This window comes from Sardina pilchardus, chromosome 20 (genome assembly GCF_963854185.1).
Source record: "Sardina pilchardus chromosome 20, fSarPil1.1, whole genome shotgun sequence".
NCBI classification, from domain to species: Eukaryota; Metazoa; Chordata; class Actinopteri; order Clupeiformes; family Clupeidae; genus Sardina; species Sardina pilchardus.
Window position 1 is genome coordinate 10,822,844 of NC_085013.1, and position 25,213 is coordinate 10,848,056.

Below are 25,213 nucleotides of genomic sequence, written 5' to 3' on the forward strand. Positions count from 1 at the left end.
TGTGTTTGCGTGTGTTTATCTGTTGTTTTTTGTCTTGATCCCCCATGTTTCTGAAGTTACTCACACACTGACCTTAAAGGCAAACTACTCATCCTGTGTCAGATATCTCCCACAGATACACACTTAGTCATGAACATTGATACATTTTTCTATCACACACCCCCCTCTCTCCCAGATAGTCACACAGACATGCCAGAGCTCGGGTCAGCGGATGTTTATTAGCATGTGGTTGCTCAGTGTGTGTGTGTGTGTATGTGTGTGTTTGTGTGTGTGTGTGTTTGTGTGTGTGTATGTGTGTGTGTGTTTGTATGGTTGTGTGTTAGCTAGAGGCGGTGTGACCACTGGGCTGCAGCTGGGAACAGAGAGGGGGAGAGAGAGAGAGAGAACCAGAGAGAGGGAGAGACCATGAGAGAGAGAGAGAGAGAGAGAGAGAGAGGGAGAGCACACAGCTCCACCCTTTGGGGCGTTGTGAGCGTCAGCAGCCCTCTGCTCCGCTGCCTCCAGCCCCCGCGGCTCACGCTGATTTATTACAGCAGTACACTCCCCCTCCTCCACCACCACCACCACCACCACCATCTCCACCCCTCTCCACCCATCTTCCCTCCTCTCCCTTCCCCACGCCGGCTCCCCCTCCCCTCTCACCAGCTCCACTCGAACATGCATTGTTCTCTTACTTGGAGGGGAAAACTTTGGCAGGAGTTGAAGTCTGACGAGGAGTTTTTGGGTCCCGCTGTCTCTCGGCTGGCTCCGCTGATGAGCGAAGTGTAGTGAGCGTCGGTGTCGCGAGCCCCCGTGTTCTGTGGTGAGTGTCTTCTCTAGAGAGTTCTTCTCCGGAGCTTCTTGCCATGTTCTCTCTCTCTCTTCTCTGGTGAGCGCTCTTCCAGTTCCCCTGGAGAACTCTGCTCACTTGGTTGTTGTTGTCAGAGCGTTCTGGAGTGTCTGGTAGCATGCCTTGGTGAGTGTCTTGACTTCTGCCGGCATGTTTTTAATGAATGTGTGTGTGTGTGTGAGCGCGTGCTAGGCTTGGTGTGTTGGTTCTCCTGCTTGTCGCGTGAGTGTGTGAGTTCTCGCAGAGGCTCCTGGCTGAAGCAGCCCTGGTTCTGGCTCTGGCTCTGGGAGCGAGAGCCTTGCCGGGGCTGTGATGGTGGTGAGCTCATGTTTGGCAGGCAGATGTCCCAGAGACACCGGGGGGTGTTCTATAAAGCCGGAGTCCCAGCCTCTGCCCCACTCGAGCTCTCTGGAAAGAGTTAGGACTCTCAATGAGATGCTCAAGGGAGAAAGAGAGGGGGATAGAGAGAGGGAGAGGGAGAGGGAGAGAGAGAGCTCAGGTAGCCTGGGAAAGTAAGATCTGTCCCACGCTGGGTCATGGTGCTGCGCCGGCTGTGGTATGAAGTCTTTTATTCAGTGTTTCAACACGCTGTAATACGATGTGATTTGCTTGTTTTAGCTGTGTCGTCTAGTCTCTTTCGTTGAGGCGAGAGCTGTAATCTGCTGAAGACGTGTTGTCACCGCACTGGAAGGTCACCCTGGGCTTGTCTGAGCTTTACTGGGAGGTCATGTCGAGTTGTGTTTGGGTGCACCGATCATGGCCTTGCTTCACTAATCAGAGAAGGAGAGTGTGATGATTGCTGTAAAATCTCTACCTCTAACCCATCTGGTATTTGACCTCATCTGTGGATTGAAGTAAGACAACTGTTGCATGTAGGGATAGGATGAAAGGTTTGAATGTCTCTTCTGTTGGTCTTGACTGTTGGCTTTTCATGATGGCAAATTGAGAGCTATGCTGGAATGTCACATGTATCCCACTATTACAATCCCTCTTTATGCTGTCTAACCCTCTTCTCCTCTTTTTTTTGTAAGTAGCGAGCAGACCTGTTGAAAGCCCTTGATTCCTGTTAAATGGGCGCAACACAAAGATTCAGCCTTCATATAGAGAAGCGGAATAAAAGAGCAATAGAGAGTGACAGAGGCTGAAAAGGCACGAGAGAGAAAGGAATAGAAGATCAGAGAAAACAAGAAAGAACTAGAAGGAGGATTCAGTGATGTTGCAGGAAGGGTGTGGAGACATGGGCAGCAGAGGAGGAGCCCGCCGCAGACTGTAAAAGACAGAGGGAGAGAAAGGGAGAGAGAAAGGGAGAGAAAGAGAGTGGGAGAAAAAAGAGAGGGAGGGAGAGACCGTGGCAGGAGGAGAGAGAGAAAGGCAAAGCTGAGGAGGAACACATGTAGTCCATTAGAGATCCTTCAGCATAAGCGTTTCAGTAAGCCCCCGTTTCCTCTGGGCACCGAGCCACTGTCAGGGTCTCCCTACATGTGCGCTCCAGGACCAGCTCACGGTGGGTGAAGACAGTGTGATGACTCCGTTAGTTTAGTTAGGCTGTTTCCTCTCCAGTTCTCGCCCCATGCTCATACACTCCTCTCGGTTGTGGCACTTGGTTCCCCTTCCAAAATGCCAGCCACACACACACACATACTGTACACACACACACACAGTCACACACACACACACACACACACCCAAGCACATGCAGACTCTCCTCCAAATAAGTCTTTGTGTGTGTGTCATTTCCTGTTTCTGTGTGCCAGAATGTATATTGTCCACAGTCTGGTTTGGAGTGCGAGTCTATGGCCCAGCTCCAGCTTCAGCTCCAGCTCACGCAGAAGAGCCTCTCGTGCCATTTCCCTCTTCCGTGACCTGAGCCCTCGCAGCAGTTTCACGCCTCACCCACCTGTTCTGAGATCAGAGAGTGGACGCTCCAAGAGCCAGACCAGCTTCTCTCAGATGTACTTTTAGTTTATAGCTGGCCTTGTCGAAACCTCGTGTCCACCCAAACCTGTGCCAGGTGTCTGTCAAAAGCCTTTCAGATCGGATTGACGTGTTTTATATTCACAGCTGTAAGGATTGGATATTTGCGTGCTGTAAACCTCTGAAGTGTTTATTCATCAATGGTTTTTGAAATATGTATTTGATCCACATCTGTTGCTGATCAGAGTTGTGTTGAGAGTAATGGCCTGAGAGTGAGTCACTCTTAGTAGGGAAGTGATTTATCTCTGAATCTGTGACGAGGGATTTGGGATTGTGGGTCAGCCCTCGAAGCACACAGCCCTTTTCGACACTTCTCCAAACAAAGGAATAACTCGCTCTCCCCTGATGCGTTTGTGCAGTGACACATACTCAGGAACACACAGATCATGTACACACACACACACCCTCCCACACAGACACACAGACACACACAGGGACACACACTCACGCCACTGTCTCTGTCAGTGGACATGAGAATTGTGCCGGGGGATGTTAAGTCATCTCTCAGTTATGTTATAATTCAAAATGTCATGATGCCCTTTTTCTCATTTAGGTCAGAGCTAAAACAATGCAGATCAAGGAAATATTTCTTTATAAATCGACATGGACATACAAACAGATACCTACAGTATATACTCACCATTATAGAAAGATAAATGTGTAGAATAGTGACTGATACAAACATGTATACAGATAGAGAAATGCAGAGAAAGAGAGACACAAATACAGAGATGGAAAGATGTAGTGAGATTGTGAGATAGAGTGACACTGAAAGATACAGAGAGGTAGACAAAGAGCCTTTCTCCCCATACTTGGGGAACAAGAAAAGTGAGGTCTCTGCCCTTGAAGACCCCTGCAGAGCAGCGCAGAGAAACCATCCTGAGTGTAATCACGACTCCGACAGAAAGCCATTTTCCCTCCTGCCCAGTCCCATCACAGCTCCCTAAGAACCCCCCCCCACCACCACCAGCACCACCCCGCCCAGCGCAGCTCCGTCACGTCTCAGCCCCAACACCCCCCTCCCCAGCGGGCTGATTGGGGTGGCTTGCTGACTGACCCCTGCCTACCTGGGGGACAGGGGATTTAAGATAGCCTGGATTCCCCACCCCCTCAAAGTTCTGGATCTCACACAGGTCCTCTCATTTCTTTAACCCTTACATCACCGGGTGGTCTCCTGAAGATTAGTAGCTTTAACTCTAAAGCCAGAGAAGAGCTTGGGGTAAGAGAAGGGCTTGGGTAAGATGAGGGTGGAATCGGGTGATATGTGGCTGGTTTAGTCAAACCCGAGATGGCAGTTCTCTTAATGCGAGGCAGCAGACTGGCCAGATTTGAGGATTGTTTTTGTAGGTCAGAGCACCTTCATGTCACTTATCATCAAGCCTACATAAGAACAGGGTTTTGTTTTTTTCTTGCGTTGGAGTGCCTGAAGGAGAGAAGGTGCCTCCTCCTGTCCTCCCTTTTGTCTTTCTTCTCATCCGCCCTTCTCCCTGGAGAGAAGGAGTGGAGGTTTCTGCACAGCAGGGAAGCAGCGTGATCCAAACAGCTCCCGGGATCTCCCTCACATCTCGCTCCAGTCACTCTATATCCTCTCATTGTCCTGCCGATGGGTATAATTACCCACCATGCACCTGTGCTTCAGCCTCATCCATCTTTGGAACAGTGCAGGAGTAGAGGGGTGAGCTCTCACAATGACCGTGACTGGAGTACATTACTGTAATGAGTTCTTACAGTGATCATTACAGATGTCAGAAAAGAGAAGTTGGACAGTTCTGTTCTGCTTTCACGTCAATTACGGAATACGATATCAGTTCCGAGAAGGTAAGACCTCCGTGGGAAAGGAACCACTGGAAGCCCCCAGAGTACCCTGGACTAGAACTGAGCTGGTTGGTCTGGTGGACCGCAGTCTGCATGCCACGCTTACTTCACTGCAGAGCCATGGGCTGCACAAGTCTCTCACCAGAGACCCTGACCTGAGTCAGACCTCCCTCCTCCATCAGTACCACTGACAAGTAAAGTCTCCAGTAAGCCTGTTCAGTTCTCTCCATCCCAGGAGCCTCTCTGGTTGGGTTAATTGGCCTTGTTCGTGGGCTCAGTGGAGCTCCATAGAGTTCCGCATGATACCACAGGGCTTACGGCTGGGGTTCTTGAACCATGAACTGAATGGGGCCTCTCAAACCACTGGCTTGAAACAGATTATGATCTACCCAACGGGGCCTGGTACACATGAGAGCCTTCACTATGGAGACAATTAGCCATCTTTGAAGTAACTAGCCCAAACAATTCGGAAACGCATGACAAATTGGTCTTTCATAACTCGGAACCTTTCAAGCAAGTACCAGAGTATGTCTTTATTGTCCGATATAGGATAAACAATGGCATGCACTGTATGTTTACTACTACTCATGGCCAATTGACTGTGATGTTTTTCAGTATGCTCAACTGCATGCATGATTGGTGTTGGGGGCAGGGGCTTGGGCTTGAGGGAGGGTCACTGACGTCCTCCTCTGATGTCCAGGGCCAAGATGGTGCCTCAGATGTGCTCTCTAGTGCCTGACTCTCAGCCTTTCACCCCGTGCCATCAGCCAGACTGCATGTGGCTGCTGTTTTTTTTTTTTTTTCTCTCCCTGTGCTCTTAAGCGAGGCTCGAAGCATGGAAGAAAGAGCCACACATCGCAGACAAAGCGCTGGTCATGTGACCGTGGTGGTAGGGTGGGGTGGGATCGAGACGGGGTGGGGTTATAATGGGGTAGTTTCTGAGCTGAATAGCCCCGCGTGGTGCGTCACAGGGGCAGCTCTCTTCTCCACGGCCTGGCCTGCACCGCCACATCTCCTGCCGCTCTGACTCCGGGGCATGTCACTCCAGAACGCCACATGAATGGCCCTCTTTCATAGCACACAGCCCCGCGATCAGATCGCATATATGTGTGTGTGTGTGTGTGTGTGTGGATATGGATGTGCGTGTGCGTGTGTGGATGTCACTGGGTTACAGCACTTTGTCCCGCAGAAGCCCAGGAATTTGCATGCAGACAGAGCAAGTGGTGTGAAGGCAATCCCTTGTCTTTTAAAGCGCAGGCCAAGATTGAGGCCCACTGATCAGACCTCTGGGTGCCTCCAGTAAACAGTGGTTAAGCTGGTCGGCGACAGCTACCAATTTGTTTTTTCACCATTTATCTCCACTGTATTAACATTGGCTTTGATGTATTTTAGACCTAGAAGCTACAACCATAGACTGTAAACTGTCTAGGGCTACAACCTATGTCCTTACGGAGCCTCCATTGCAGATCAGGGCTGCTAGTGTCATGGCTGAATAGTATGATGTACTAATGCTTGTGCTCTATTCACCAACCTGTTGCAGCGTTCTCACCTTAGATTCTCTAAGTGTCGTATAGTGCCAATTGCTTTACAGCGCACACTGCCCAGTGGACTTTTGTGTGGTCTTTTGCTTAGGCTTATGTGTGTGTCCCTGTCACTGTCCCTCTAAGGACAATGCCACAGTGTCTGCAGTCTCTATATATCCCCCAGTGGTGACATCCAGCCACCCAGTAACTTGCCTGAGGGATTGTAAACTATACACTGAGTATAGCCATTACAGAGCTTAGCATCTTAACTTTTCAGTGCCATAATTAGTGTTGAACAGTTAGTCTAGACCTTAGAAGAGGTTGTCGAATCTGACAACGTCCCTTTTGTTCATGCAAATGTGACAAAGTGAAGTTCAAAGGCAGTGCTGAAATGTTGTGTATGCACATGTGTACTGTATGCATGTCGACGTAATTGTCAACACAGTTTGGCTGTATGAAGACAAACAAACAAGTTGCTGTATTCAGTTTTACACATGGAAACTAATTAGGCTAGGGGAAGTCTTAACTAATTTGCCCGTGTGTTTTTCTCTCGTGCGAGAGGTGTTGTGGGTCTGTCTCCCCCACAGTGCCTAGCTGGCAGAGAGAACTCCTCTTTATTAGCTTGCTCTAGGGGGTGCATTGATGCAGGACATCACGCAGCTCTCTCTCTCTCTCTCTCTCTCTCTCTCTCTCTCTCTCTCTCTCTCTCTCTCTATCGCTCTCTCTGCTCCAGTTAGCTGGATCTGAGGAATATGGATGGAGTGAGCAGAGGCAGAAGTACCTCGCTGTGATGATTTGTAAAAATGAAAAATATTATGTTGCTGCATTATGACTGCATGGTTTGTTAGCTGCTTACCCAAGAGAGCATTTTTGTGTTTATTTTCCATTTAGACCAGTGGCACTATATCATTTTACCTTTAAATAGATGTGGAAGTGAATTTCCTTCTTTTTTTTTCAGGACAGCTAAAGCGGCAATGACTCGTTTATCAGTAAAGGGGGGACTTGTTTTATATTAAACATGCCCATCCATAAATCCATAAAACATTGGATGTCTTTGTATGACTGTCAGCGAGGATGCCGACTTTTGTCCAGAATAACCTGGCATAAAGGACTGATTAAGCATTTTTGTTATAATAAACGACTTTAAACAACTTTAAAGTAGGCATTTTGGGAGCATTTCCGTTTAGGCTATTCTACTACATCCACAAAAATGCTTTGCTTTTCAAACATTCAGTAGCCTCTGTGTCCTGGTAGCGATGTGTGTTATTATGGTGGCTACCATGGGTGGGCAGTCTAAGTTGGAAAAGAGCAAAATATAGCCAAGTACGGGATGGAGCAGGTCCGAGACGCATGTGGTCGCTCAGAACAGTGTTGCTCAGATGTTCATCATTTTGACACTCTTGTCGTCGGTGAAGTCTTGTTTACATGTAGCCTACATTTATTTTGAGCCTAACCAAACGCGACTTAGAATCTAGTTAGGCTACTTTCGGGAGGAATTGTAAACTTTCTACAAGGAGCGGGACTTTTGTTTTTCAAATATTAGTATTCAGTTGCCTTGCAGGTGATGCTCGTTATTAGCTGAAGTTGCGTGTCACAGGAACTTTGGTGGCTGCGCTTGTAGTCATGGAGGAGGATGGGGCTGCTGCTGGGAGCTATCCTGCGTCTTATGTTTCTGACAGCTTTTGTAGCGTATGGACCGATGTTATGAATCTGCTGGTAAGTGTAGGACAACTGTTTTTTTGTGGGGGTTTTTGTATCACACACTGTGTATGTTTGGGGGCTACATATAGCCGTGTCTATTATTATTCTGAAAACGTTTTCGCGTCCATTTTAAGTAAACTTTAAATTAACATCGAGCGTAGGCTACCTGAATAGTTTTCTCAAAACCATGAAAGAGTTAACGAGTTGCCATTTGCTGTAGCCTATTCTTAACATTTCACCACGTGAAGAGGGCAATTTATATGGGACCATCGTATGGTTTTATACCCACTAGAGTAGAAAATGTTCACAGTGGAAAGCTGCCTCAAGGTTGTTTCGGAAACAACCTTGAGGCAGCCTACTGAGTTCTTGTGGTAGGAATAACAATCCCCTTGGTTTGCACCACTTATGTAGCAATATTATCATTATCATGTCATAACCAATGCTCTTGAATTCTTTCCACTCCAAGGCTCCAGGGTCTTTATCGACCACATGCCTTTCCACAGAGTTTCTGTAAAAAAAAAAAAAAACACCATTTCTCTCCTCCTCCATTTTCAGTCTGTTTGAAGATGGTATTGTGTTAGTGCCAGTATAGTACAGTCGGTGTAGCCTAATGACAACACAGTGTCTGTGGGCAACTCGCAACCCTTGACATTCCACCTCTTGTGCCAGGTGAACAAAATTGTTTTTGACATTTCTTAAAGGTTACAAGGTGGCCTTGAGGCCATATGCGTCTGCTTTCAAGGAATGCCAGGTCTAGTCCTCTGTATTGACTGAACGCTCTAGAATCACCAGGCATGTCCAGTTGGGCCTGAAGTGCCGTCATCATATCTCTTCCCCTAAAATGCACACCATCATCTCTGGCGTGATGTTCCACGCACTTTCCCCCACAGGCAAACCTGGCCAGTGGTCCTCAAGATTATGGACGTGACACACTCGTCCATGTGTCTGAAAGGTCATGTGATGCTCCTGTGTGTGGATGGGTTCTGTAACTCAGAGGTCATTGGGGGCGCGCGCAGTACAATGTGAGGAAGTGGATGCCTGTGGCAGACACTGCTGGATGTGTTCTCGAGTTGCCCGGTGAGATTTATGGATGAAGGAACTCAGAAGAGGCTCGAGAGGGGGTTACTGCGTCATGACCTGTCTGGATTCACAGCTGAGTGCAACTCAACTGTGTGCGTGCGTGCATGTGTGTGTGTGTGTGGGGGGGGGTGTTGTACATTGTTTTCATTATTGTTGAAATACTTATCCACCCTATTGTTTTCGAGAATGATTGATATGACCAGCAGCAAGTTCCAGCAGCTTGGCAAATAGTGTCTGCGTTTACCTTTCAGCTCGTGGCAGAAGTATTGTATCGTGTGTACCTGTGAGGAATTGAGGAATTGCGCCGGTTTGTTTGTTTTAGTGTCGGACCCTTGGTGGAAATAGTCAAATGCGGCTTCTTGCAGAATTTCCACTTAAAAGCAAAACTTAAACGTGACTTCTGCCCAGAGGACAATTGAAGACCTCTTCCACGAACATGCAACCATGGCATTTCCTGTAATAGCCCACTATTACTTTCTATTTGCGGTGTGTGTGTCTGTGTGTGTCTGTGTGTGTCTGTGTGTGTGTGTGTGTATGTGTCTGTGTGTGTACATGTACGTGCGTGTGTTTGTGTGTTGTTTGGGTTGTTTTACTGAAATTCTTTTTGTATGTGCTGATGAGCATGTGTTTGCACTTTGTCTCATTTCTTGCAGGATGGCTCTCTTGGGAACATTGAGGATCTGGCACAGGAGTACTCGGAATATTACAGCACCTCTTACAGCGACGTCTGCAACAGGATGGAGGAGCTACGCAAGCGCAAGGTGGCGCAGGACACTGAAACGGTACAGTGTGTGTGTGTGTGTGTGTGTGTGTGTGTGTGTGTGAAAGAGTACTGTGTGTTTGTACTGTAAATGTGCTGCACAGCTGGTTTAATTCACAGCCTATATTAAACACCAAAACAAAGCATTCCATTCCGTCCGTAAGGATTTGATGCATTACTGTTCGACGCCCTCGATTGTGCGTTAATGCAGAACATTCATATATTTTGAAATGTGGGTCCCCTGAGACACCCCTAAGCTCACACTCTTCTCTCCTCTTCTCTCCTCCTCGCTCCTGTCCTGCAGGCCAAGATCGAGCCCATCTCAACCTCTCTGCAGCTGAGATCAGAAATACAGGTAAGTCAAAATGCATAAAAAATACACAAACTTTAAAATAAGTCAATGAAATTAACACATGATATTCCTGAAGATATTTAGTAATATGTGAATTGCTACAGGAGACTGTGTGGGTGATGTGGCTTTTGTTGTAGTGTTGTGTGTGATCTGAGTGATCTGTGTGCATCCTCACAGGAATCGTTGGGCTTCAACAGTGCCATGTCCACCCCAGAGACTGAGAGAAAGTAAGCATCTTCTGAACCACTATCTGAATCACCTGTATGAATAGCTCCATCTTTTCAGAGTGGGTTTTCTTTGCATGTAGTTTGCCTGACAGACATATCAGGTGTGCTTTGCTGACTTTTGTTTAAGTAATCGGTCCCAGCCGAAGCTAGGATTACTCACTCAGGCCTGCTAGCCATCTCCGCGTGTTCTGGCAACCTCCAAATATGTACTGTATTGCTCTGAGAATCACACAGCAGACCAGCATCCCAACCCCACCACATCCCTTGTCCTTTCAGCATGTGGAAATGGGGCTTCGTGCATTTCCTGCTGACCCTTCAGATGGCCCCTTATTCCCATACACACACACACACACACACACACACACACACACACACACACACAGTCTACTTCCTTCCTGTGATTGTGTGCGTGGGGGATACTTCAGCCACTGAAGAGCTGGGTGGGGGTGAGGAGGTTGTGATGATAAGTAGTCTTGTCACTAGGGTGAGGTACAATGGGTCACACGCATTGATATAGTCCGTCCTGTGTGTGTGTGTGTATGTGTTTGTGTTGGGGGGTATCATGTATGTCAACTGGTGATAAGGAGATGGGAATGGCCGTTGGAAAGTCCCTTAATGCAGGTGTACTCACGTAGGGTCACTGTCCATGACACAGGAAGCCATGACACAGCCATGATCACTGAATCACCGCTGTTCCCTGTGATTCATCCTGGATGAGACGGAAATCCGCTGCTTAATCATGAGGGTTAGTGAGAGGTTGAGAGCACAAGAGGTTTATAAATATCACACATACTGTATAAGCAAGCTCAAACCGAAATCACATAAATTCTAACTGCTTCAACCTTTCCTTTTAATATTCTGACAGAAAGACCAGGGTTATACATGTGCTCTAAATGTAGACTACTGTTTTTCAAATGACTTTAGGCAACAAGAGCGCTCTTGTAATATGACTGGGGTGAACTATAGTCACCTTCACCTGTTGGCCCGAGCAGGCATGCGCCCTCACCTGGCCAGCCCGTGTCCCTGCAGGCCCGAGGGGGAGTGATAGTCGCTAACCTCAGCAGCATGCGTCAGCTGAGCGCGAGAGGAATGCGCGCGGTGAAAAGCGGTGGCCCGCGCGTGAAAAGCCCCTATTGTTGCAGGGGAGCCCCGGCCAAAGCTGTCACATCCCAGCCAGCGGACAACAAGCCCCCGCGCAGCACAGCGCACAGGAGCCCACAGGAGAGAGACAGAGCCAGGGAGGGAAAGAGCAAAGAGAGTGTGTGTGTGTGTGTGAGAGAGAGAGAGGCCAAGGGAGAGAAGGAAGTGAAGAGTTTGAGGACGAGAAGAAGAGAGAGAAAGAGAAAGAGAGAAAGACAGAGAGGGAGGGTGGAGAGTACGGGTGGGAGAGAGGGAGGAGAGGAAGAAGACTTTTTTTTTTCTTCTTTGACTGAGAGATGACCCGAGCAGAATGAGGAGAATAGTGTTGGAGAACAGGTGATGGGACACACAAGTGCCTGAGATTGCTGTTCGTCAGAGTTTTGGGTGCATTTGAGTAACACTTTTTTTGTTGGGTTGTTTGTAGGCTGTCGATGCACAAGTCCAGCTCTGAAGATGGCATAGGAGGTAAGCTTGCCCTCTTATGTTTTGTGTATTTGTGTGTGTGTGTGTGTGTGTGTGTGTGTGTGTGTGTGTGTGTGTGTGTGTGTGTGTGTGTGTGTGTGTGTGAGGAGTCTGCATGAATTGTGTGTGCATTGGCACGTAGTTGATTGTTGCCTATAATAAAAGCTTCCGATGACAGATCTTGCCATATCCATTTCAGGAACATTAACTGTACAGACCGTCAGTGTTGTTATATTTGATAGCCTATTTTGCTGCCAAGTGCTGACTATCCTGTCTTTAAAAATACCCAGCAGTTGGCCCCCTTAATTCAGTGTCCTCATCCATCAAGTCCTAGCTTACCCCAACCAATTCTCCCCCCTTGCAGGAAAAGCTGACAGCAGAAAGAAGAACAAATCTTTTTGGCAGAATTTCCGCAAGTCGCAGAAAGGAGCTGGAAGACAAATGTCAAAAGGTGCATCTCATGCTTACTCTTGCAAATAACTGTTCTGGGCACAGCCATATGAGATAACCCTTAACCCTCTGCAGCACTAGCTGACATGGCCCCCACAATGACCTTCATCATGTCAAGTGTAAAACTTGTTGTTGTTGTTGGTGGTGGTGTTGGTGGAGGTGATGATGGAGAAGGCAGTGTTGTGACCTATGACCTTTGTGGCCCAGGGGGGGAGGACCTGGGCTTCGTGGCCAGCGAGATCACCATGAGTGACGAGGAGCGGATCCAGCTGATGATGATGGTGAAGGAGCGGATGATCACCGTGGAGGAGGCTCTCGCACGGGTAGGAGCGCGCTGACGCAGCCTGCCACAGCACTTCAGTGTGACGCTGATAACAGGAGCGCTTGCTCACTAACAAACCCATATCAGCTGCAGGCTTTTTTTATTTTATCTTTTTACATTCTTTGTGGTGATTTGTTTTTTTGAAAATGCATGACACTTTTTCCACAGTCTACCTTCCGTTTTATACCCCCATAAAAGCCTTGTAGCATTTTATTTCAGCACTCGTGCCTTTTTTTTCCTACCGTGTGTGTTTCTTCTGCAGTAAAAAGTGTCCAATTTTGCAGCTTCATTATGGTTAATGCCATTCATAGATCAGCTATCCGCCTGTTAAAAGAGCCCATTGTTTTCATGCCTCTCTTGAGAGCACAGTATCGGTCTGTGTTTGTGTCTTTGTCTGCCTCGTCTGCCCCTCGGGTTTATGAGTAGTCAAAAAAAAAAGGAGTCAATCAATCAGTGGCTCAACCATTCTCCTCCGCTCTCTGTCCCCTTTCTCTCGGCGTTGGCCAGCTGAAGGAGTTTGAGAGCCAGAGCCGCCAGGCCGGCAGCAGCGACATGGCCGAGTGGAACCACAGCTCCAGCCCCTCCATCACCGAGTCCAACAGCAACGTGAGTAGGACCACAGGCCTCCAGCCCAGACAATAACAGTTACATGTAGCTCAAATAATCACCACAGGATGAAATATTCAAGGTTCTGGAGATATTATTAGACACCCAGGTTTGTGTTTCTGTCTATGTGGTTGTTCATAGACAGAATTTGAGACTTCAAAAAAAAAACTTTGATTGTTGACTCATATCAAAGTTGAATGAAGAACATCCAGTAAACAAGGGATTGCGTGCCACATCTGGTCAAGCACCCTGGCTCATATTAACGTCCCTGGTAAGAGATCTCTGTTCAGCTGTCTAACTCTGCTGCAGCATGATCCACAACTGCCCAGACAGTAAATGAGAAGACCGACTTCTGGACGTCTAACTCAAACAACACCATCCAACAAGCACAGACTGACCATGAACACGCACTGACCCAACTGATGGTGTTTGCTGGTAGTGTAGGTGTTTGTGTTGGGCGGTGTGCAAGCACCTCGAGATCTCCCAGACCGAGCTAGCGGTGATGAGATAAACATCAGAGAAAAGGTGTAGTGATGAGGCCTCCTACAGACTGGGAGCTCCCTAAGGGACACTACTGCAGGCCTACACTAGTGCTCACAGAGGATGCAAAAGTACTGAAGGCTGAGCACAGCGGGTGGGTGGGGGGGGGCTTCTCCCACTGGCAGGCCCCCTATTTGTGTGTTGGTGTTTGGGACCGCAGGTGCAATGACCTGTGATGAGTGTGACCACATGGCCCCCTCCAATCCCAACATACACATGACATATCTGGCTTTAGCTCAGCTCCAATACCTCCATTTTGTTTTGCTCTGTTTTTCTACGCATCTCTGTAAGAGCTCCCCTCTCTCTGTGTGCTGGTGGCCTCTCTCTTTCTGTCCCACATAAACACACACACACACTCACACAGACACACACACTGGTACACAGGGTCCTCTCTCTCGCCCAGTGGCTGGGCCTGCAGGCTGTGTTTGTATTCATGTGGCTGAAAGCTGAAAGCTCTGGCCCCCATTGTGCTGCAGTGGGAGCTGAATGCAGGCCTGAGCCTCTGTTCTGCAGCCCGCAGCTCTTTTCCTGCGGGGGGAGAGAGAGAGAGGGGGGGGGGGGGGTTCGCTCTCACATCGCTTCGCTCCGCTCCCTCTCTCCATCGCATTCTCAGTTCATCAGTCCCTCTGTTTTTCTCCCAGTGTTGGTCTGCTGGTCTCCTTCATACTCTATTTGTTGTGGCATCCTGCCATCATATTGTGGCTGTGTGTCCTCCTGTTCATCGCTCGTCAGCTCTCCTCCTCTCTGCTCTGTTTTCACTCTCTCTCTCTCTCTCATTGTTGTGTCTCATCGAGGATTTGTCTCTGTCCATTCTGCGTCTCGTAAACACTCTCACTCCATCTTCACAGTTTCCATCTCTTCGTCCCTCTTTCCATCCATCCATCCATCCATCCGTCTCTGTTTGTCCTCTCCACCTCGTGCGCTACCTTTCTTTTCTCCATCTGTCTCTCTCCTGTCCCCTGGCAAACACCGCGCCGAGAATGAAGAAGCAGTTTGTCTCTGGTTTGCTCTCCTCATTTTTCCACCGTGTGTGTGTGTGTGTGTGTGTGTGTGTGACCTGTGTGTGAGGACACTGGTAATTGTATACCCATCTGGAATGTAGCAATTATGTGGCCGCGGCTCGTCATGACACAGCGGCATAGCTGTGACATTTAGTCTCTTTTGGAAGATGAATGCCACAGAGGCACGGCAGTGGGCCTGCCCTGCTAGTCTGTGCCAGCCGTTAGCGAGCGCTAGGCCAAGGACCATTCATCTCAGTGCGGTGGCCGTTAGCATTAGCGTGCTAGCATTCTGGCGGACCGGGCCAGCAGAGCTCTGTGGGTGAAGTCATGCGGCAGTGGTGTGTGGATGTTTGTTTGTGTGTGTGTGCGTGTGTGTGTGTGTGTGTGTGTGTGTGTTGTGAGTGTTTCTGCTGACATAGCATCATTATGCAACTGATTCCTGGTTAGTTCTTTGTGTTACCATGTCAGTGTTGCCACTCTCTCTCTCTCTCTCTCTGCTCTCTCTCCATTCTCTCTCTCTCTCATTCTCTCCCCCTGATCGTATCTCACCCCTCGGGCCATTTTTGAATTGTTTTGGCGAGGGCATGAGGTAGCGCTCGCGCACTGGAATTCCTCAGTAGAGTAGCACCCAAAAACCGCATGTTACCTTTTGTTCTGCTGCTGTTTGGGAATACTCGCAGTGATGTATTCTTCCACAAACAGGCTACCGGCCACATTCCTGACAAGAATAGAAGGAGCTGGTTCTCACGCTTTGTAGACAATCTATGAGGAAAAAAGTGTGAAACAGCACATGAAAATTAGCCATGGCTTTTGGTTTACTGTGACAAGAAAAGGGAACGAAAGCTGTACCGCAATAAATATTTATGATTGTAAGGCTGACCAATTGAGAAACTGAGAGCAACTGACTTCAGTTTTCATGGTAGGAAGGTATGTAACACAGGTCCTCTTTTTGGTCATAACACTTTTGGTCATTTCAGACTTAGATATCACGTGTCCTTTGAACACACGTTTCCTCCTGTGAGCTCAAGAAACCTCCAGAGGTCATCGTTGTCTCTGCACGCTGATTCTTAGGACCCCCCTCCCCACCACCACCACCACCACCACCACCGCCACCCCCCCTCTGTATCTCACTCTCACCACGCCACCTGTGCTGTCGCAGCAGTGACCCACGGAGCTATAGAGAGTGGTTTATATCTGTACTTCTGAGAGATGAAACCTTATTTAACCACGAGGCACACAAATAGCCAGCGCTGTGGTGCACAGGGCTCTCACTCTGTTCACTGTGGAGACCACAAAGAGGGCCGAGGCCGGTTATAGCCACTGCTGGGAAACACGTCGCACTGCTAGCCTCATTTGCTGCGGGTGAGGGGGGGGGGGGGGGTATTCAGAGCTGCACCGCCACAAACATTTAGAACTGCGTGTGAGCTTTTTTTTTTGTCAACATAAATATTTGATGACCCGTATCAGGCAGAAGCTTCCAGAAAAGGTGCCCCGTCAGGCGCGAAAGGGAAAGGGAGAGCAGGCAAGTGGATGTGCTGACCCTTGAGAAGAACAAGAGGTCACTGGCTGTAGTGTGTTTGCGAACACAAATCCTCCGGTCAGTACTACGGAGTGGGACAGCTGAACGTGGGCGGAATAGGGGCAGATAACCCTCAAGGCCTCTCGCTCGCCAAGCTTGCTGAGGCATGCTGGCGACTACACACACAACACCATGTCTGCTCCTGCTGCTTTGAAACGATGAGAAACGGCCGTATACAGGGTCAGATTTGGGGAGGGATGGCCTACAGACAACAATATACATATGTCTATTCTGCTCACAGATCAAAAGAAATGCGTTGTGAGTCAAGAACTGTAGAGACATGTCCTCAGACTTTGTCAGATTGCACGATTTCATCCCAATTTTTGCCCTGATTTTGTCGTAGCCAATGCATTTCCAGCATTGTGCCTCAATGTGAAAGGTCAGGAATGTTTGAAACTTGTCTTGTAATGTGACATCAGCCATTTATTGTCTGTGGCGCACCACAACACGACATGAAAAATATAGCATGTCCAAAGTTTTGGGGAATCTCCTGTGATACTGTTGACTCCGTCCTTATGGCAACACTCGATGCAAACAATAGGCTACATGATCTCGTAATGAAGACGTGGCACAATTTTAGATTTTATGATCGTGTAGTCTGACATGGTCAATCCTAAAATATCTTCGTAGAAAAAATTGTAATCTGCCCAAGCCATTAAACGTTTGGGCTCCATGGCTGCTTCATATGTCAGATTATTCACTGGCACCACAGACACAGCGCAAAGATGGACAATCACGAGCTGTTAACACTGCAAGCATCAATAGAGCCCTGTGTGAGTGGCATTTGATTGACAGCTGGCAGTGTGTAGAGGTACACTGCCCGGGATAATGGAGGGGGTGATAATTCACTCCGTTACATAATGCGCTATGTATACGGGTGACTCATGCCACTGGCGTCATTTAAAATCAGCACTGTTTCCGTCTCCGAGCCCATGCCCTTACCCACTCCGCACAGGCTGGCGCACAGGAGTCGGCCATGTTTAAATAAACAGTGTCTGCTGCGCTGCACGGGGAAATTACAAGGTGATCGTGGGACCCAGAATAGACAACCCACACGTTTCAAATGCGAAATGACACGACATGTGGTGCTATTACAGTAAAGGAGAGTCCACACCACAGCTCAAGAGGGGGGGCCCAAGCACCAGAGGTTATCTTCTGGTGAGGGACTCTCACAACCGACCACGTTCTACCATAATGGGGTGCGTTTCAGTATCAGAGACCCATCTGACGCATGCAAAACCAAAGCAGCAACAGACTTCTGTAAATAAACTATAATAACTAAATAGACTTTATTTTGGTCAATTTGATTGTGCAGTATATTATTGTATATTATGAGCTACTGAGTCATTGTGAGCTACTCCCTCCCCAAACGAGTGTAAATGTACGATTGTTAACAGAATGTTACTTGGTAACAGTGCAGTGCCATTTCAGGCCTGTGTGACACTTCTGAACAGTGCCTTGATCAAACTCTGTTGTTTCGCAGTCGAGGGAGCAGTCCGATGACGAGCTCGAGGACTCGGTCACATTTCGCAGGCTGCACAAGCTGGTCAACTCGACACGCCGCGTCCGCAAGAAGCTCATCCGCATCGACGAGTCCAAGAAGCCTGGCTCTAGAGGTGGGCACTGTCACTGTGATGTTTTGCTGCACCTGTGGCCATGCACAGATATTAGCACATCATCTTAGACACACATCCGACTGTTTACGGATTTCAGCCTGTAAATGCCTTTTTTGTATTGTTCATCTTTGAGTCAACCTCTCTCAAGACAAGCATGCATTTAATGTTGTGTTCATATGTGGGTCCATTGGTAGTGGAGAGCTGCTCTTTTGATGTGTCTCCTCTCCGTTCCCTCTGCCCCAGAGTGTGGCAGCTCTGAGGCCTCTCCCTCCACCGAGGAGGCCACGCCCATCTACTCAGGTGTGCAGAGGAAGCTGCTGGTCTCCCAGGGCGACGGGCTGGCCTCGGTGTTGCAGGAGCAGCTCTCATTGGATGGAGACTCTGACAGCCTGACCACTTCGCCCTCCTCCAGCAGCCTGGACACCTACAGGTACACACCACACCTTGGACCCAAATAATGAGTCAGCACCGACCACACATTTTTCACACAGTCAGAGCTACACACGCAGGTTTACTTAGAGAGTTTGGAAATGGCTGAGAGTCAAACTGTATCTCAGTGTCAAGATATATTATGCTGAATAGAGTCAAGAACTAGTTTGGTAGATTCTACATTTGTGACTGGGATGTTTATTGGTGTTTGTATGTAAACACAAAATTCCAAATTAGCATTACATTAATACACAGGATTAGATGTTAAAATCCCTTGTGCCAAAATCCAAGGCAAACACACATTAAGAAGCCTCTGTCCAAAATTAACTTAAAGAAGCAGGCTAACCACCAATATGTTAACCAATGGTCACAAACACAAGACAGATGGCCAATCCCACAGCAGTATATGGTATACAGCATGTCATTGGAGTTATCAAGTAGGCACCCTCATTCACCGATGTTTCGTTAAGTTAGGCCCACGACACCTCATGAAGGCTTAACAGTGAAACCAGCGTCCTGGAGATACTCCCCTCCATGCTGCCACCATACTACTACGTTGCAACAAACCAGCTAGGTTAGCTTGTGCTATGCTACATGCTACCATGTTGCCGGCGCCGTTGTGGGTCAACTCAGCAACACGAACATCGTAGAACATCAACATATCAACCTACACTCACTCTTGGAAGTTGGAAGTGTAACTCCAGCGAAAATGGACAAAAAGGTGTTTTTAACAGTTTATAACAGAAGACTGTTAAGAACACTTTAACTACACGGCTTCTTTCTCTAGCCAGTCACAGCATTAGTTTCATACAGGTTTGATAGGGTAGTGCTGTCACTGAGTATCTTCATGTTGAAGGCTGAAGACAGTATTAACCAGGCAGTGTTTCTCCTGTTGATCCTGCAGCAGTCACAAGCTGATGCGGGCCTTTGGGAAGTCCAACAGCATCGGAGGCCTGGTGGGAACGGGAGGCGTAGCGGGGGGCATGGCGGGCAGAGGAGCGGGCAGCCCCCTGGCCCTGGGCGTGCTGGAGGCGGGCAGCGGCTCCTCTTTCTCGGAAGTGGAAGGGGGGTGTGAGGACGAGCCCCACATGTCCCGCTCTGCCACCGAGGGGGAGATGCGGCGAGGGCTAAACCCCAACTACCACGGGGTGAGTGGCACCACCAGCAGTATGGCATGCCTATACGCACACACACACACATGTATATACACACGGGCACACATGACATAAGTTTACCATCTACTGTGCCAAACACACACACACACACACACACACACACACACAGGCCAGCACATATGACACAAACTCACTGAAGGCAAGGTCAGTGTAAAAGTGCTCTACACAGCATACAGTACATAGTGCATGCATAGTCGAAAACAACCAAGCAGATTACATGGGCCTACCAGGTGTTTGCTGAGCCAGTAATGATCATCAGTGCTCATCATAACCTGCTAAAAGCTTGCTGAATTATGAACTGTGCTTCTGTGCTGTCATATATGGGCAAATGGGGGCTGAACAAACCAGAGCAGTGTAATATTTTTCCAGTGCTACAGATGACTAGCTGTCTGCTTCATACGCATTATGATCTCACTGGACATCCATCTGGTTTTGTTCCACAGAGGACTTGTAGTTTTGGAGGGTTCGACCTCAGCAACCGCCCCTTGTATTCCCCCAGCACTGTGTGTGACCCCCATGTGAGTACACAGCACACAAAAGACCCTGTCCTCACAGAGCTCTGTTGCCGTGGTAACATTTTTTATCAGAAAATGATAATCCTGGAGAGACACTCTAAACAATTGCTAAAAAAGAAGCGACAGTTTCTGTGGTTGTTTAAATGATACTGTGATTCAATTAAACTGTGTTGAATCATCTTATGGTAATGTTTTGAATTATGCCCACTGTCATTGATACCATGATTTACTTTGTGGAAAAATTGGCAATAGGGAGACAATGGGATTATGCTATCCAAATAAATGGCATAGACATTTTAGGAATGTTGTTTTGTACCCTGAAGAAATGTACGGTCTTTCATAACAGCTTGCTAAGCTGCAAAGTATCAGAAGCTGGCATATTTTGAACACATTAGCACATCTGTTTTTGTATCTTATCTGATTAGTATGCAACAGATGACCATGAGCACAAGCATGCTTTAGGTCTGATAGGGTTTAGATGACTAACTACCGCAACCGGAATAGGAACAGAAACGCGTGCACGTGCCTCAAGACCCATTTCCACCTGCAGGGTAGAGAAGACGAGGACGGCCTGCGAGCGCTCTCTCGCTCCCCCACCCCCACGCGCGTCTCTCTGGGGAAGAAGGTCAAGTCTGTGAAAGAGACCATGAGGAAACGCATCTCCAAGAAGTACCACAGCTCGGCCAGCTCTGAACAGGTACTGTAGCTCCTCCGGCTGGACCCCAGGCGCCCAGTCCCTCACTTTTCCTTCACCTCACAACAACGTCTTTCACATTTTTTATGCAAGGACATATTTTAGATGCTTGCATACTTGAGATCTGAAGAATACATTGTTGTGGCACAGCCAGTGCAAATATTGCCATAACAGGAGTTCTTATTTCTTATTTCGCTCCCAGAAAAACATTTTGTTCTAGTGAACTGTATTTTCTGATCTGCAGTAAATTGCCCTGGGACTTTTATCGGCCGTCTACTGATGCAGTCATTTGGACTAATAAGTTGGCGTGGACTTTTCTGATTTAGTTTGCTTTTATTATTTATTTGATCTGTGTTTGTTTTTTGTCCGTCTTGTAATGTCTTGGTGTCTTGGAGTCACGGGTACGCTGGCGATTACGCCGCTCCGTCCGGCATCTTTTGTCTTGTGCCAACTTTGTCTTTTGAGTGTTTGTCTGTGTTGTTTTTATTATTTGTTGATTTTTGTCTGATGTCTGTGTTTGTATGTCTTGTGCCACGGGTACGCTGGCTAGTACGCCGCTCCGTACGGCATTTCTTTATGTAGCGATTTGTTTGTTTGTCTTGGTGTCACGCTTGGTGGGCACGCTGGCGACTACGCCGCTCCGTCTAGCCTCTGTTGTCTTATGTAGGCTACCCTATGTTTCTTGTTTGTCTGACTGTTTGTTTTACAGCACTTTGGTCAACTGTGGTTGTTTTTTAAAGTGCTATATAAATAAATTGACATTGACATTGACATTGACATTCATTGTGTTGATAGAGTTATTGTTGGATGTATGCAAGAGATTAGAAGTGATTCCATCTACATAGCTCTGGAGTGCCCTCTATGGGAATATGTATGTAATAACATGAGTGAGGGCATTTCTCCTCGCTCCCTTTTTCATGTTCTCTCTCTCTCTCTCTCTCTCTGGTCTACAGTCCAGTCCTATTCGAGGCTGCAACTCTCTGTCTCCCCCTCTGGACTCAGACACCCCAGAGAAACCCCGGCTGAAGTCTGGAGGCTCTGTGGAGAGCCTCAGAAGCTCTCTGAGTGGACAGAGTTCAATGAGTAAGTGTCTGTGTGTGTGTGTGTGTGTGTGTGTGTGTGTGTGTGTGTGTGTGTGTCTGTGTTAGTTTGTGTTTGGGTTGTATTAGAATGCATGCACAACACATTTTCTCATTGTGATCTGTGTGTTGTGTATTTTGTTTATTTGCCTATGTATTTCTGAATGCACACTTTATGCATGTTTGAATATTTGAGTGTAGTTTAGAATGCACATGTACGCGAGAGCCAGACAGCTGACTTATTGTGTCCCTTGCTGTGTTGTGTCCAGGTGGCCAAACGGTCAGCACCACAGACTCCTCAGCCAGTAACCGGGAGAGCGTCAAATCCGAGGACGGCGAGGAAGAGGAGCTTCCGTATCGCGGGCCCTTCTGTGGCAGAGCGCAGGTGCACACGGATTTCACCCCGAGCCCTTACGACACAGACTCCCTGAAGCTCAAAGTAAGACTTGCTCTCATCCCATACACACAGACAGATACATAGACAGACAGATACACACACATATATGCATTAGACGCCTATACAGACATACACTGACCTGCACACATTGCACAGAAAGCACTCAAAAGCACGCACTCAAGTTAAATTCAATGTGGAAACACTTTCTCACATCCTCCAAAACAACCTGACAGGCTGTATTGACTGTGAAACTCTTTGTGCTCTCTCTTTCTGTGAGTGATCTCTGCCACCATTAGAGAGTGAAGTGAAAGTGCACGCTCACTCTGACCACATAGTTCAAAAGAGCAGACAAAAGTATCAGAGCAGCATCCATTTTAGAAATCTAAAACCACTGCAGCTTGATGCATCTCAGAGTGGCCTTGAAATAGCAGCTGCAGGACATTGCATCACAGCCCATGGTGGTTTTAAACATGACCACTGACCGATTGATACTTGCCAAACACATGACATGCCTATTAAGAACGTGCTTTAATGACTTAATGACAAGGATAGACATACAGTAAACACATTAAATTTGTCATTCGTAAGATTTGTCGGTTGTCTCCGTTGCTGGCTTCATAGCTGATGGCTCGGATTATGAGTCCACTAGACTCCGTTCTCTAATCTGACTAAAGTAAAGCTAGTCTGTTGGCGCACTTCAACATTTAATTTGATTGGTTTCCCTCAAAAATGTATTTTGTTGGTGCATCTCAATAATTTATTTTATTCTCTGATGATGTGTATATGACGTGTATATGATATATTGACGTGTATATCATACGTGTATATTGATACTGTATGCTGCGGTGTGTTCCCACAGAAAGGCGACGTGATCGACATCATCAGCAAGCCGCCCATGGGCACGTGGATGGGCCTGCTGAACAACAAGGTGGGCACGTTCAAGTTCATCTACGTGGACGTGCTGACCGAGGAGGAGGAGAAGCCGCGCAAGAGCAGCCGCCGCAGGAGGAAGGCCCGTCCACCCAAGCCCACGTCCGTCGAGGAGCTCCTGGAGCGCATCAACCTCAAAGTAACCATGACAACAACTCTTTAAACATGCGTGTATTCATGGGTTTCATCAGGTCCCTTTCCCCAGGTGTATAAAATCAAGCACCATGATTATCAATGCAGACTGCATGGTGCTTGATTAATACACCTGTTGAAAAGGACCTGATGAGACCCATGAATAGATAGTCAGCCCCGACCTGCAATCTTAAAATATTCTATCTTTTTTCACCTCTTGGTTTTGTTGGATAAAATAATACATACAAGGTTTTGGGATGCAGCAGATTCATATGTTTTAGTATCAATACCATAACCAGAGTATGACTGTTGGACTGGTTGGCTTGAATGTGGTGTCTCCTCTTTCAGGAACACATGCCGACGTTCTTGTTCAATGGCTATGAGGACCTGGACACCTTCAAGCTTCTGGAGGAAGAGGACTTGGAGGAGCTCAATATCAGAGACCCCCAGCACAAGGCTGTACTCATGACTGCCGTGGAGCTTCTACAGGAGTATGACAGTAAGTACAAGTAAACACAGATGAACACACACACACACACACACACACACACACACACACACACACGCTGATGCTAATGTGCTGATAACCACTGACGACTCTGAAAATAACCTTGAAGTCCTCGTGTATAAACTTGCCCCTGATATTCCCCCATTTGTGTAAGGTTGTGTATAGAATGCCAGGGTTCAAATGTTTCTGCAAATGTTTCTGCAAATGTTTCTGCAAATACATACCGTATATTGTGTCAACCATGGCTGTCTCTTCCTCCAGGCAACAGTGACCCTGAGAGGGCAGGAGGCTCCAGCGGCTCCCAGGAGAAGCTGCTCCTGGAGGGGCCCGTCCCCACCGGCGACTCCCCCCGCGACTCCGGCTGCTACGAGAGCACCGAGCACCTGGAGAACGGTAACGACAGCCTGCCTCGCTCGTGAGCCCCATGTGACCTTTCGACCTTTGAGGCGGGTCACCTTGCCTCTGCAGCCGACGGCGACGACCTTCCGCTGACCTTCTCTGTGCTGCCGCCACTGCCGCACCTAGCTGTCACTCTCTCTCTCTCTCTCTTTCTCTATCTCTCTCTTTCTCTCTTCTTTCTGAAGCCTCATTTTCTTCTGCCATTCTGTCACGTTTCCTCTGCTTTCATTTCTGCGATGGAGGAGGAGAGGAATCACCCTCTTCTTCCACCCGTTCATCATCCAGACTCTGTGCTCCGTCTTTCATCTGCAAGCATGCCCACCTCTCAGCCCAGCTCTCCAGGGACCAGGAGGCTTTTAGACAAGCGTAGAACTCCAGCAGTCCGAGCGCGTCTCGGCTGTTTCGCTAAAGGGATATTTTGGGGGGGGGGGGGGTTGGTGGTGGGTGTGGGTTTGGAGTTTGGGGCACTGGGCCGTCGGGGGTGTGGGCACTTGCTGACCTTTGTGATAGTGCTGAAGACCGCGAGTGACTAAAGAAACTATAGCGTGGGGGCGGGCGGGGTGGTGGGGCAATAAACAAAAGACTCTGTACTTAACTTACTCATCGCCAGTACAATTTTGCTTGGATTTAGTCTTCATAACTCCCTAGTTCTCATGGTGCTTTTGTGAATGTCAGTGAGCCTCTGTGAAGAGTTGACATGTCTGTGTTTCTTGCTTGTTCTTTTTCTTTCTAGATTATTTTTCTTTTTTTGCCATCTTTGTGTGTGTATATTTCTTTTTTTTTTCAAGTGGGAAATATTTATTCTTGCACAATATCCTATGATGTGCCTAAAAAAGATGTATGTTGACAGTATATGCAACCATTCAAAAGGAGATATATTTACTAAAAAAAAATAAAAAATACAACTATACTGTACTTGTCCCATACAGGTGGGAGTTAGTTGAGTTAAGGGTTTGTGTTAACAGCTACTGTTCAAGT

At 47.8% G+C, this 25,213-nt stretch overlaps 1 protein-coding gene across 4 annotated transcripts in view; it reads left to right on the top strand.

Annotated features, from left to right (window-relative positions):
* sash1b (SAM and SH3 domain containing 1b) overlaps positions 1-25,213 on the top strand; it is an 81,530-nt gene that overhangs the window by 52,009 nt on the left and 4,308 nt on the right. Inside the window, exons 1-18 of one of the 4 annotated variants that reach the window (XM_062523236.1) lie at positions 641-802; positions 9,576-9,704; positions 9,987-10,037; positions 10,212-10,261; positions 11,826-11,866; positions 12,228-12,314; positions 12,521-12,636; positions 13,143-13,241; positions 17,845-17,977; positions 18,221-18,407; positions 19,311-19,554; positions 20,025-20,099; positions 20,647-20,793; positions 21,744-21,873; positions 22,139-22,308; positions 23,126-23,335; positions 23,677-23,827; positions 24,098-24,229. In XM_062523236.1, the coding sequence (XP_062379220.1) occupies positions 9,660-9,704; positions 9,987-10,037; positions 10,212-10,261; positions 11,826-11,866; positions 12,228-12,314; positions 12,521-12,636; positions 13,143-13,241; positions 17,845-17,977; positions 18,221-18,407; positions 19,311-19,554; positions 20,025-20,099; positions 20,647-20,793; positions 21,744-21,873; positions 22,139-22,308; positions 23,126-23,335; positions 23,677-23,827; positions 24,098-24,229 (2,068 nt within the window). In that variant the 5' untranslated portion in view covers positions 641-802; positions 9,576-9,659. Of the gene's footprint in view, positions 1-640; positions 803-9,575; positions 9,705-9,986; positions 10,038-10,211; positions 10,262-11,550; positions 11,738-11,825; positions 11,867-12,227; positions 12,315-12,520; positions 12,637-13,142; positions 13,242-17,844; positions 17,978-18,220; positions 18,408-19,310; positions 19,555-20,024; positions 20,100-20,646; positions 20,794-21,743; positions 21,874-22,138; positions 22,309-23,125; positions 23,336-23,676; positions 23,828-24,097; positions 24,230-25,213 lie in introns of those variants that run through there. The other 3 variants (XM_062523234.1, XM_062523235.1, XM_062523237.1) reach the window with 3 other exon arrangements.